This window comes from Camellia sinensis, chromosome 6, assembly GCF_055761805.1.
Source record: "Camellia sinensis isolate YWXY chromosome 6, ASM5576180v1, whole genome shotgun sequence".
NCBI classification, from domain to species: domain Eukaryota; kingdom Viridiplantae; phylum Streptophyta; class Magnoliopsida; order Ericales; family Theaceae; genus Camellia; species Camellia sinensis.
Window position 1 is genome coordinate 145,736,279 of NC_138966.1, and position 14,882 is coordinate 145,751,160.

At 39.3% G+C, this 14,882-nt stretch overlaps 2 protein-coding genes across 2 annotated transcripts in view; both read left to right on the forward strand.

Moving 5' to 3' along the window:
* The window catches only part of LOC114267893 (BURP domain protein RD22), a 30,691-nt gene extending 16,369 nt beyond the window's left edge, over positions 1–14,322 (forward strand). Inside the window, 1 exon segment of the mRNA XM_082875022.1 lies at positions 13,375–14,322. Within this exon segment, the coding sequence (XP_082731148.1) occupies positions 13,375–14,063 (689 nt within the window). The 3' untranslated portion in view covers positions 14,064–14,322.
* Positions 1–14,882, forward strand: part of LOC114267892 (BURP domain-containing protein 6) — a 103,724-nt gene that overhangs the window by 29,707 nt on the left and 59,135 nt on the right. The gene's annotated exons all lie outside the window — the stretch shown is intronic.

Consider the following 14,882-nt stretch of genomic DNA (forward strand, 5'->3'; position numbering starts at 1 on the left):
TGTAAGGCATACTTCGTTTGCTTAGGTACACGGTTGATAGTTTCTTAACTGCCCTAAGTTCATCAGTTCTCCAAGTCAAATCGGAGTCATTCATCACAACTGTTCATATCAAAGTGTTTCAAATTACGTACAATACGGTATTGTCCACATGAGTTCGGGTATAGTTACATAAGCATGCAAGTGTTCATATCAGGAGGTACGTATCATAATCAGTATAGCAGTTCCCAAATAAGCCTTATATGCAAGAACATGGTGCACAATAATACATTATACAAAGTTCCTCGGGCACACATAGTATGGGATTGTTACGCAAAAGTTCCAAATTAGTCACATTACCCAGTCAACTTTCTACCAATCAAAATATATGGTCTCACAATTATAGCGTTCATCATTTAGGGCGCTCAACTTGGTCACACGATTATAGAATCATAATTCCAATGGTTTAGTCATTGAAGGCGGTAACATAATAAATCACCCTGAGCATAGGTGTAGATATATATGTGCATGTGCAGAGTCAATCAATATCCCAAAACGTATTTCACAATTTTCCCAAGCGGGGCATATACCTCCAATGAATACAGTCTCGATCATGTGGGTCTAACCAATCTAGATACACATGCAGCAGATATGAAATATATGCCGATCCGAATCAAATAATATCCCAAGCGAAGATGTACAACCGTACTAATTCAGAATCAATCAATACATAAGCATTCATTTGTAAACAGTATAGATACCTGGGATAATGGTTACAACATTCTGAGTGCTTTCTGGGATGAGTGTGATTACTCCATCCTGAGTAGCAATTCCTACCACTAGTACGGATTTAGCCAAGGCAGAGGATTCATTCACGTTTCGTTCAATCCGGGGACAGTTCCTTGCCGTATAGTCCATTTTACCATATCTATAACGAGCCCCAGAAGTGTGATAACAAACTCCTCGGTGTTTCTCACACTGGTGGTGGCAAACCGTAGCGGCAACTGACACCGCTGTCTCAAGATCTCTGCCAATTCTTGTACTACTCTTTCCGGACTATCAAGTCGGGCTGTGGAAGAACCTTCCAACCCGTATGCCCTTAATTTGCCCATACTCTACACAAATTCTTATCAAACTTTACCAAATACTGGGATGCCCAATACGAAATTTAAACACAAAATCACATGAGTACATTCGCACATAGGCACATTGTTATATTCTCCTTTCACATATCGTACGCAATTAATCACTTACGTAACAGATAATTTCATATTTATCAAATATCGCATGCTGAACAATTACTAAGTAACTATATACTCAAATCATGTTCATGTTTCACATAGACACCCGTAAGCAGAATTGAATGCACATAGACAACTTTTCATGATGTGCATTATAACAAAACAAACTTATTGTACACATTAGTGTAACAATTTATATCTCATATTCGAATCATGTGTGGTACTTCTTTTAGCGTGGCATATCATGTTGGTCAAGCATATCAACATATCTCATACATAGGCCACGGTATTATTTCCCCCGGGCGAGGGCCTGTGCCACGGTATTATTTCCCCCGGGCTAGGGCTTCATGACCATAAGCCACAGTATTATGTTCCCTGGGCGAGGGCCTCCGCTAAGGATACCACAATTATGTTCCAGGAAAATTTGGACAATCATTCGTACAAAACATAGCATTCCAGGGTACTTGTCATTTCATATCATTAACAAATATTTAAAGTTAAACATAGCTTTACGGAGTTCTTATTCACCGTCTGATTAAACTTGCATTATACAATATACAAAAGATTCTACAAATATGCATATACTAGAGAGCATATGTAACCAAACAGTTTGCAATGCAAGTACAGCACAACTTATAGCACATAATTGCCCAAATCAAAACACTTAAGCATATTCTCGATGCTTTCGAATTCATACTTATCACATGAATGCATCCTAGATCTTTTCTAGACGCTTATTGCTCTTTTGGACAAGTGCGTGAGTTATTAACTCGTGCTCTGATACCACTCTGTCACGACCCGAACCCGCCCCCATGGGTTAAGGACGTAACCGGCCAGTAATCCTAAGATTACCTACGGCCTCAAACCAAACCAAGCGTATTTTAACAGAGTTAATGGGGGCCAAACGGAAGCAATTTAAAACTTTGTCCATAGAGCTGTGCTTACATGGCACATCAAAACAAACCATACATATGTACGTTAATAACTCACAACAGAAACATAGTGATATAGGTTCTGTACAGACAGGATCATCCAAAACTAAGTCAACCCATAAAAACTATAAGCAGACATATACAAAACTTCGCCAACCTGACAAAATGCAAATACACAACAAAAAGGCGAAGGCGGGTCTCATGCGTGAGACACAAGGGCTGACTCTCTCAAAACCTTAGTGGTTCCATACAGACTTCTCTGAGGCTGGGTCTGGACTTCTCTTGGCTCACCTACAAACACATGAATGAGCGTGAGCGAAAGCCCAGTGAATAATATCAAATCAAATACAGAAGTTACATAACGATGTAGATCAACATGTTCCAAACGGCCTTAGGCCCAATTCATATTTCCATTTAACAGCAAAATATATAACTATACGAAATTCAAACCAAGTGACTGTAGTTCTAAACATTCTGGCCCTTGGCCCATTTAAATTTCCATTCATGTCAAAACGGCCTTCGGCCCATTCATTTATGTCAAAACGGCCTTCGGCCCGTTCATTTATGTCAAAATGGCCTTCGGCCCGTTCGTTTACGTCAAAACGGCCTTCGGCCCATACATTCGTGTCAAAACGGCCTTCGGCCCACTCATTCATGTCAAAACGACCTTAGGTCCATTTATTTCTATCAAAACGACCTTCGGTCCACTCATTCATTTCAAAACGGCCTTTGGCCCACTCATTCATTTCAAAACGGCCTTTGGCCCACTCATTCATTTCAAACGGCCTTTGGCCCACTCATTCATTTCAAAACGGCCTTTGGCCCATTTATGCTTATCGAAACGACCTTGGGTCCATTTATGCATTCATATCAGACTTACGTCCACAATCCCACAATCCCAGTTAGCAATTCATAAAGCTTCAAAGGGAGTAAACAATTGGACATTTACAAGCATTCAAATATCGATATTACTCACAGTGATTGGCTTGTGGATTTGCCCTGGAGCTTGACCCTACACATTCCGTGAACACAAAAGGGGTCATTAACAATTCAATCCGTTCCTTAATTCACATATTCCTCTTTTAGGCTTTATTCTTATCTCATTAGCTCATTTACAATGCTTAACATAAGCCTAAGAATGCTTGCAAGTGAAAGAGAACGGAAAACAGAACACAAAATGCAAAAAACAGGATTTCAGAAAATAGGGTCCCCGCTCGAGCATGGACTTCCCCGCTCGAGCGGACCCTTAGGTCTGCAAAAGTACTGGTTGCCTTCAATTCCAGCTCGAGCGTGAACTCGGCCGCTCGAGCGGACTGCCTGTCTACATAGCTCCCCGCTCGAGCGTCAACTTCCCCGCTCGAGCGGGAACCATGTCTGCAGAAAATGCTGGGAGCTCGATTTCTCCGCTCGAGCGTCAGGTTCCCCGCTCGAGCGGACATCAAAATTCTGGGTTTTCCAGATTGTGTTCTTGAGCTCCCTTCAACATTCAAACCGTCATTTCATGCTTTTGGTGGCTCCAATTTCACATATACTTGTACTAACATGGTATAAACACCAAAATACATCTTCATGGAGCCCAATTTCATAAATCAAATACATGCATGGCTCAATTTAATTCAAGCTCAATTCTATCATACACATTCATGCATTCCAAAGCTCCTATCTTTAATTATTCAACATGCATGCTAATCTTGACTTCATTTTCATTCCAAATAATGCAAATGGTGCTCATTCTCATGGAGCTCAACAAAAACATGCTTGCATGTAAGATTTAACACCTTTATTTCCATATTCAACTTAATACATGCATGATTATGCAAAATCATGGTGATCTTACACATACATGTGCACATTAGCTTCAAATTCATCAATTATAGCACAGCTCTTGTTCTTGATCACCAATAAATCTTTAATTCACAAAATCACAAGTTCAATCTCATGAATTTACTCACCTAGGAGCCTTAAACACCCAAGCTCTAGCCAAATCTTGAGCTAAATCCCCAATTTCCCAAGCTTGAGCCAAAAATTACACAATTCTCTCCTTCTCTCTCTCTATAGCCGGCTCTCTCTCTTTATTTTGAGTCCCAAATTCAGCCAAATGAAATGAAGAAGAGAGGATGGAGAGTGTAGTGACTTAACAACAAAACCCACTAAGGCCAATATAATATTAATAAGGTAATTGGGCTCTAATTCATCAATTTAATCAACTTAATCTGACCCGAATCAATTTCTAATTAAATTTCACCGTAGGCTCTAAAAATTATGCCGACCACAATGGCGTAATCAATTTCGGGTTCTGTGGCCGATAAGGCCTCCAATTTAATTTCCGAAGTGGTAAAATCAAACAGATATTCCTACGGTGAACAGATAGAAATTCAAAACCACATATTTTCACATAATGGCATACAAAACCATAACAAACACATAATCACATCTTATTAAGGACCAATTAACATATTACGGGACAGGGGTATTACAGTCTTCCCCCCTTTAGGAAGTTTGGTCCTCCAAACTTAATTCACCTTTAGTCAGGCACAATTCGGAACACTTTTTATTCAATGGTTCCAACCCTTTTGGTAGTTAGCTGCTTAGTCTCAAAATCGAGCAACACTCTGCTCTCAATCAGTCAAAGACTCAACTTTTCCTCCATACAAGACTTGTATGGTGTCACACCAAACTAGAGCGCAAGCTACTGTCGTAGACAAAGTTTGCCAATGATGGATGGATTCCCCCAACTACCTTGGAAATCTAAAACATACATTTGGAGCATTCCCTCCAGAATCAAAAAGGTTCCTTCTGACTGTACATCAATTTACGGATGGAAAGTAACGCCGAATCATAATTCAGTTTCGTAACAAATTCATAATTCGTCCAGATCATACACAGAAATCATAAGTCATGATTAAGTTTACGTGATACGTCCATTAGCATTAACAGATCAGAACGGAACAGAGTAGAACAGAACATATGCACGTGGGGTCACGAATAACCAGTTCCATAAAGGAACCTCCGGATCCGGGTAACATAACAGAACAGAAGCTGAGCCCCCATTGCCTCTTGAAGGCTTTTCAGAATTCAAACACATTTTAGAATTTCTGTCTAAACAATAGATACTGGGACCCCATGTAAACGAACGATCTTATCGATGTAAACAGTGGCTAGTCTACAAGCATCATACAAAATTTTATAGGGAGAAATGGGCAACTTCAATAACTTTACCTACAATAGCCCAAATGGGACTTACACCTTGGGTACTCAAGGTAGCCCCACAACGAAACTCGTAGCCACATATTCCCATTTCCATTCCAAAATGGAGAGAGGTTGAAGTAGTCCCGCCACTATCTAAAATTCAACTTCGACCTGTTGGCACCAAAAAAAATATTTAGGCATATTCACCAACTGACCTCTTCAAGGTAGGTCACCAACATATTTATTTCAATGTCAGCTAACTTTATCACAGAAGTTCGGTTTATTCCGTGTCACGAAAGTTCAATTCATTCTTCAATAATTCCACGATTCACAATCCAATTCGGTATTCAGTCTAGTGACGCATCACAGTTATCCAAGGTCAATCAAAAGTCTTCAGAAATTCAAAGTGGATCCAGACACTGATTCCCTAACCAACAAAGGTAGTACCGAGGCAATTACCCACACAACGCATATAGTCCGTACATCCCCATAATACTGATTGTAAATTACAATAACATCGAAGCAGGCAATTTCTGACATAATACACGTGTTCTCAATTCATCCAACAGTTTATAGTTCACAGTTCGGTTCAATATTCAATTCCCTGTTCTATCGAGTCTTTCCACATTATCTGATAGTCATCAAAAGCATAAGGCAATTCATATATAAACGTCTATAATGGCAAAGGTAGTATCAAAGGAGTCAATCACATGTTAAGCACAATTTACACATCCTCAGGACCCCAATTACAGAATATAATGGCGCTGGGCAGGTATTCACACGGTGTACTAAATTCGCACACTTATGGATAATCAGGATTTTTCAAAGCTTCTTGGATATCTATAACATTTACATAATGCCAAAGGATGACATTCCAAACAAAACAAAGGAATAATCGTCTCGGAATCGAAGCACACCCGTCCGCGACCGTTGGTGGCCGATTCCAGATCGATTAGTCAAACCCACCCGTACGAAACCGTCGGTGGCAAAAGGTATCTTAATCAAAGGTGCTACATAGGCTTAACGTCCCCTAGCACAAAAGGACACTCTAAGAATGTCATCAAAGCAACACAACACCATTCACTATAACCTGATTTCTCTAAAACCTGGTAACACTGAAGCAATCGCTCTCCCTTACAAAACATGTTCTGATCAGTCAAAGACAAATGTTCAGTACTGCTCGAAATCAAATCAATCTACCGTCATCAGTCCCCATAGCATCAAACCAACCAGGATAGGACAATACACAAGCATCGTTCCTTAAGACACCCAATCACGGGATTTGTACAATTCAGTTCATCTATAACACATATGTCCTCAATAGTCGAAGGTTGGTTCTCAATGGTGTTCATAGGTAGATTAATCTATTGATAGCCCACAAAAGGTCTTTCAAATAAGTCAAGCACTCCAAACGGATTCAAGTTTTAGGTCCATCAGTTTTCCTGCCAATAATAATCTGGTCATTTATTTATAGACAATTCTTAACCCCTTTTTACAAAATCAACTTAGATAGAGGTTCTTATCAATCAATCCAAGCAAAGGTCTTGTCAGATTAAATCTAGCAAAGGTCCCGTCAAATTATACCCAATGAGGGTTCTATCGGGTCAATTCAGATAACAATTTTCTCAAACAGGGCACATTTGGTTCTGTAAGGCATACTTCGTTTGCTTAGGTACACGGTTGATAGTTTCTTAACTGCCCTAAGTTCATCAGTTCTCCAAGTCAAATCGGAGTCATTCATCACAACTGTTCATATCAAAGTGTTTCAAATTACGTACAATACGGTATTGTCCACATGAGTTCGGGTATAGTTACATAAGCATGCAAGTGTTCATATCAGGAGGTACGTATCATAATCAGTATAGCAGTTCCCAAATAAGCCTTATATGCAAGAACATGGTGCACAATAATACATTATACAAAGTTCCTCGGGCACACATAGTATGGGATTGTTACGCAAAAGTTCCAAATTAGTCACATTACCCAGTCAACTTTCTACCAATCAAAATATATGGTCTCACAATTATAGCGTTCATCATTTAGGGCGCTCAACTTGGTCACACGATTATAGAATCATAATTCCAATGGTTTAGTCATTGAAGGCGGTAACATAATAAATCACCCTGAGCATAGGTGTAGATATATATGTGCATGTGCAGAGTCAATCAATATCCCAAAACGTATTTCACAATTTTCCCAAGCGGGGCATATACCTCCAATGAATACAGTCTCGATCATGTGGGTCTAACCAATCTAGATACACATGCAGCAGATATGAAATATATGCCGATCCGAATCAAATAATATCCCAAGCGAAGATGTACAACCGTACTAATTCAGAATCAATCAATACATAAGCATTCATTTGTAAACAGTATAGATACCTGGGATAATGGTTACAACATTCTGAGTGCTTTCTGGGATGAGTGTGATTACTCCATCCTGAGTAGCAATTCCTACCACTAGTACGGATTTAGCCAAGGCAGAGGATTCATTCACGTTTCGTTCAATCCGGGGACAGTTCCTTGCCGTATAGTCCATTTTACCATATCTATAACGAGCCCCAGAAGTGTGATAACAAACTCCTCGGTGTTTCTCACACTGGTGGTGGCAAACCGTAGCGGCAACTGACACCGCTGTCTCAAGATCTCTGCCAATTCTTGTACTACTCTTTCCGGACTATCAAGTCGGGCTGTGGAAGAACCTTCCAACCCGTATGCCCTTAATTTGCCCATACTCTACACAAATTCTTATCAAACTTTACCAAATACTGGGATGCCCAATACGAAATTTAAACACAAAATCACATGAGTACATTCGCACATAAGCACATTGTTATATTCTCCTTTCACATATCGTACGCAATTAATCACTTACGTAACAGATAATTTCATATTTATCAAATATCGCATGCTGAACAATTACTAAGTAACTATATACTCAAATCATGTTCATGTTTCACATAGACACCCGTAAGCAGAATTGTATGCACATAGACAACTTTTCATGATGTGCATTATAACAAAACAAACTTATTGTACACATTAGTGTAACAATTTATATCTCATATTCGAATCATGTGTGGTACTTCTTTTAGCATGGCATATCATGTTGGTCAAGCATATCAACATATCTCATACATAGGCCACGGTATTATTTCCCCCGGGCGAGGGCCTGTGCCACGGTATTATTTCCCCCGGGCTAGGGCTTCATGACCATAAGCCACAGTATTATGTTCCCTGGGCGAGGGCCTCCGCTAAGGATACCACAATTATGTTCCAGGAAAATTTGGACAATCATTCGTACAAAACATAGCATTCCAGGGTACTTGTCATTTCATATCATTAACAAATATTTAAAGTTAAACATAGCTTTACGGAGTTCTTATTCACCGTCTGATTAAACTTGCATTATACAATATACAAAAGATTCTACAAATATGCATATACTAGAGAGCATATGTAACCAAACAGTTTGCAATGCAAGTACAGCACAACTTATAGCACATAATTGCCCAAATCAAAACACTTAAGCATATTCTCGATGCTTTCGAATTCATACTTATCACATGAATGCATCCTAGATCTTTTCTAGACGCTTATTGCTCTTTTGGACAAGTGCGTGAGTTATTAACTCGTGCTCTGATACCACTCTGTCACGACCCGAACCCGCCCCCATGGGTTAAGGACGTAACCGGCCAGTAATCCTAAGATTACCTACGGCCTCAAACCAAACCAAGCGTATTTTAACAGAGTTAATGGGGGCCAAACGGAAGCAATTTAAAACTTTGTCCATAGAGCTGTGCTTACATGGCACATCAAAACAAACCATACATATGTACGTTAATAACTCACAACAGAAACATAGTGATATAGGTTCTGTACAGACAGGATCATCCAAAACTAAGTCAACCCATAAAAACTATAAGCAGACATATACAAAACTTCGCCAACCTGACAAAATGCAAATACACAACAAAAAGGCGAAGGCGGGTCTCATGCGTGAGACACAAGGGCTGACTCTCTCAAAACCTTAGTGGTTCCATACAGACTTCTCTGAGGCTGGGTCTGGACTTCTCTTGGCTCACCTACAAACACATGAATGAGCGTGAGCGAAAGCCCAGTGAATAATATCAAATCAAATACAGAAGTTACATAACGATGTAGATCAACATGTTCCAAACGGCCTTAGGCCCAATTCATATTTCCATTTAACAGCAAAATATATAACTATACGAAATTCAAACCAAGTGACTGTAGTTCTAAACATTCTGGCCCTTGGCCCATTTAAATTTCCATTCATGTCAAAACGGCCTTCGGCCCATTCATTTATGTCAAAACGGCCTTCGGCTCGTTCATTTATGTCAAAATGGCCTTCGGCCCGTTCGTTTACGTCAAAACGGCCTTCGGCCCATACATTCGTGTCAAAACGGCCTTCGGCCCACTCATTCATGTCAAAACGACCTTAGGTCCATTTATTTCTATCAAAACGACCTTCGGTCCACTCATTCATTTCAAAACGGCCTTTGGCCCACTCATTCATTTCAAAACGGCCTTTGGCCCACTCATTCATTTCAAACGGCCTTTGGCCCACTCATTCATTTCAAACGGCCTTTGGCCCACTCATTCATTTCAAAACGGCCTTTGGCCCATTTATGCTTATCGAAACGACCTTGGGTCCATTTATGCATTCATATCAGACTTAAGTCCACAATCCCACAATCCCAGTTAGCAATTCATAAAGCTTCAAAGGGAGTAAACAATTGGACATTTACAAGCATTCAAATATCGATATTACTCACAGTGATTGGCTTGTGGATTCGCCCTGGAGCTTGACCCTACACATTCCGTGAACACAAAAGGGGTCATTAACAATTCAATCCGTTCCTTAATTCACATATTCCTCTTTTAGGCTTTATTCTTATCTCATTAGCTCATTTACAATGCTTAACATAAGCCTAAGAATGCTTGCAAGTGAAAGAGAACGGAAAACAGAACACAAAATGCAAAAAACAGGATTTCAGAAAATAGGGTCCCCGCTCGAGCGTGGACTTCCCCGCTCGAGCGGACCCTTAGGTCTGCAAAAGTATTGGTTGCCTTCAATTCCAGCTCGAGCGTGAACTCGGCCGCTCGAGCGGACTGCCTGTCTACATAGCTCCCCGCTCGAGCGTCAACTTCCCCGCTCGAGCGGGAACCATGTCTGCAGAAAATGCTGGGAGCTCGATTTCTCCGCTCGAGCGTCAGGTTCCCCGCTCGAGCGGACATCAAAATTCTGGGTTTTCCAGATTGTGTTCTTGAGCTCCCTTCAACATTCAAACCGTCATTTCATGCTTTTGGTGGCTCCAATTTCACATATACTTGTACTAACATGGTATAAACACCAAAATACATCTTCATGGAGCCCAATTTCATAAATCAAATACATGCATGGCTCAATTTAATTCAAGCTCAATTCTATCATACACATTCATGCATTCCAAAGCTCCTATCTTTAATTATTCAACATGCATGCTAATCTTGACTTCATTTTCATTCCAAATAATGCAAATGGTGCTCATTCTCATGGAGCTCAACAAAAACATGCTTGCATGTAAGATTTAACACCTTTATTTCCATATTCAACTTAATACATGCATGATTATGCAAAATCATGGTGATCTTACACATACATGTGCACATTAGCTTCAAATTCATCAATTATAGCACAGCTCTTGTTCTTGATCACCAATAAATCTTTAATTCACAAAATCACAAGTTCAATCTCATGAATTTACTCACCTAGGAGCCTTAAATACCCAAGTTCTAGCCAAATCTTGAGCTAAATCCCCAATTTCCCAAGCTTGAGCCAAAAATTACACAATTCTCTCCTTCTCTCTCTCTATAGCCGGCTCTCTCTCTTTATTTTGAGTCCCAAATTCAGCCAAATGAAATGAAGAAGAGAGGATGGAGAGTGTAGTGACTTAACAACAAAACCCACTAAGGCCAATATAATATTAATAAGGTAATTGGGCTCTAATTCATCAATTTAATCAACTTAATCTGACCCGAATCAATTTCTAATTAAATTTCACCGTAGGCTCTAAAAATTATGCCGACCACAATGGCGTAATCAATTTCGGGTTCTGTGGCCGATAAGGCCTCCAATTTAATTTCCGAAGTGGTAAAATCAAACAGATATTCCTACGGTGAACAGATAGAAATTCAAAACCACATATTTTCACATAATGGCATACAAAACCATAACAAACACATAATCACATCTTATTAAGGACCAATTAACATATTACGGGACAGGGGTATTACAGGCTTAATCTTGGATTTATCCTTTGACTTGGGCTGGTCAGAACTGGGCTTTGCTGACTTGGATTTAATCTTTGATTTGGATGACTTGGGCTTGGAAGAACTGGATGATGGGCTTCCAAGATTGACTGGAGGAAGTTGGCTTCCTTGAGTGATTGGAGCAGTTGGGATCTGCTAAGTTATCCATGGCAGGTGTAGGAGCATGAATGTTAATCGGGAACTCAGTTTGAACAATTTCAATAATTCGTTGAATCTTGAAATTATCCCACCATTTAACCTTATGTAGCCGCTGAATCACTTTACCAGAAATACCATATTGCCATTTGAATATCCAAGGGATTTTATATTTGGATATAAAAATAAGCAATTGAGGGAATTCTCTTTGCTGTGGAGTAAATGAGAAAACAGTGGAGAAGTAATTGACTTGATCCAAAATTACTGATGGGAAGATGTCTGGAATGGCACCATAATGGGTCCACCATCTCAGAAACCAATTAGGTAATTCTGACTTAAACTTTTGATCAAACTGAAGAAACTAGGAGTGACTAAATGTTTCATTTTGATATAGGAGGACTTTGAACCAGGCATCAATATAATCATAATAATTATACCGAAGGGAGTGATTAGGTAAATCTCGAAGTTATAAGGAGAACCCCATTCAACTAAGGAAACAAAATTGTGAATATAAAGTGAATGGTAAATCACTTTACTAGTGTAAGTACGATCATAAATGGGTTTAATCACAATTGACTGATGGTTGAGCAGGATGTCTTTATAGAAGGTGATTGTTTTCTCTGGATGGAGAGGAACAAAATGCCATCCAGGAGGGAAATAAGTTTTAACCAGATCATTAACAGATTGACTCTTTGGGTGACTAGGTTCTTTGAAAAAGAGATTAGTAGTTGTTGAGTCAACATAATCAGATACATACATTTACAATGAAGAGATAAAAGTAACTAATTTTTCTTTTGAACCTGAAGACGTTGTAGAACCTAAGGACGTTGCTTTCGGTATCGCCATCGAATCCAGTGGGAAGAAGTCGAGGCGGCAACGACGACGCATACCGACGGTGGCTAGGGCTGAGCTGTGGGGAGACGATGATGCAGATGGCAACGGCGATCGTGATCTGAGGCGATGATGGAGACAGCGGCAGCGGTGAGAAGCCAAAGATGAGAGAAGAGGAGAAGAGAGATAGATCTAGGAAATGAGAGAGAGAAAGATTTAGGGTTTTGAACTAGTAGATGAGATCAATGAGAGAGAGAGAGAGAGAGAGAAGAGCAATGGGAGAGAGAAGAGCAGTGAAAAAGAGAAATAGAGAGCATGAAATATATCAAATTTCTCTGTGATAGATGGGTGTGAGTTGAAAGACCTCAGACATCAAAAAATAATATTGTGGATCTCTTTTATTACTAAAAATGAAAAAGGAACCTTAGACTAATTTTTTCTAAAAAAAATTATTTTCATCCTCTGGTTGAGAATATTGGGTTGGGGATGCTGGTAGACAACCTGTGCCTCCTTTTCAATTAATCATGAAATTCCCAGCCTTGTTGAGCTTTCACAAAGTAGATCCTAATCATACAAATCAACTCAATAAAATCCTTCAGGCTGGCTTAAACACAAGAAAATCATTTTTCTTAATTAATGTAAAAGGCCTTTCTAATTAAATTCAACACAGAAACTAATTTATCTTGTCTTTTTTTTCTTTTTTAATTTTTTTTATTGAAAAAACTTTTGCAGAAGCCAGCATTAATCGTCAACTACATTATAACCCCAATGAAACAATATATTTCTTGGAGAAGGACATCAAACAAGGCACAAAGATGAACTTGGACCTCTCTAAAGAAGCAAATGGAGTAACATTCTTACCTCGAACAGTTGCTCAGTCGATGCCCTTTTCATCGAATGAGTTTCCTAAAATTCTGAACCGGTTTTCTGTGAAACCCAATTCAGCAGAAGCCAAGATTATGAAAAAAACAATCGAAGTTTGAACAGAGATGCCTGCCTTTAAAGGAGAGCTGAAATATTGTGCAACTTCATTAAAGTCGATGATTGATTTCTGCACTTCCATGCTTGGCAAAAGAGTCAAGGCATTGTCGACAGAGTTGGAAAAAGAGACTCAATTGAGGAAGTATAGTGTTGTGGGATTCAAGAAGATTGGTGGTGGTGAAGTGGCAGTGTGTCATATGCTCAAGTACCCATATGCGGTGTTTTCCTGCCACAACGTGCACTCGACCAAAGTGTACATGGTTTCATTGGAAGATGCTAAGGAGGGCGGGACAAAAGCGACAGGTGTGGCAGTGTGTCATACAGATACAGCAGCATGGAGTCCCAACTTCGAGGCTTTTCAAATGCTCAAGGTCAAACCAGGAACTGTCCCTATTTGCCATATTCTTCCTGAAGATAATATTGTCTGGCTTCCTAACTAAATCTGTCTATATATATTGTGGTTTTAAATAATGTGTCGGCATATATATCGATATCAGCTATACGGTTACGTATCGATTGATATTGAATTGTATTGACCGATATATTAATGAATAACAGTATCGAAAGTCCTCAATCCCGATACATAACAACGATGTTTAAAACCTTAATGTATATAATCAATGCCTATTATGTAGTTCCATATGTTTGTTTGTGTAATTATTTAATGTTTACTTTATATTAATTAATAACTTCAACCAACTTTATATGCTTATGAATGAATGTATTCTGCAGCTTGTTGAAATGTTTATCGAATCATATTACTCGGCAATTGATATCTGTTTTGTTCCCAACACGTCTTACCAAAAATAAAAAATAAAAACAACCAAGTCTGACAAGAAGTTGCCCTAAAAGTGACTTGGAAAGAAACCCCCAATCAATGTGAAATAACAGCAAAATTCAGTTGAAAGTTGAAAGGGAAAATCCCATGAATCTTGCAGAATTGTAGTTGTATTACTCTGGATATGTTTGTTCTAATGCATACGTAGCTCGCTACTACAAACTTCAACAATTTCATGTTACCAAATCATGAAATCAGCAAGCCGGAAAAAAAGTCTTCCTAGACAACAATCACTGCAGGAAAATCGGGAATTAGCGGCGTTTCTAAAACGCCGCAATAGGCTGAAAAAACGCCGCAAAAAGATAAAACAACGTTTTTAAAATTCGTCGCTGATACGGCCGTCACTGTATCTTTGTGGCGTTTCAAAAACGCCACTAAATATTTTAAACGACATTTTTTAAAACGCCACTAATTCTTTGCC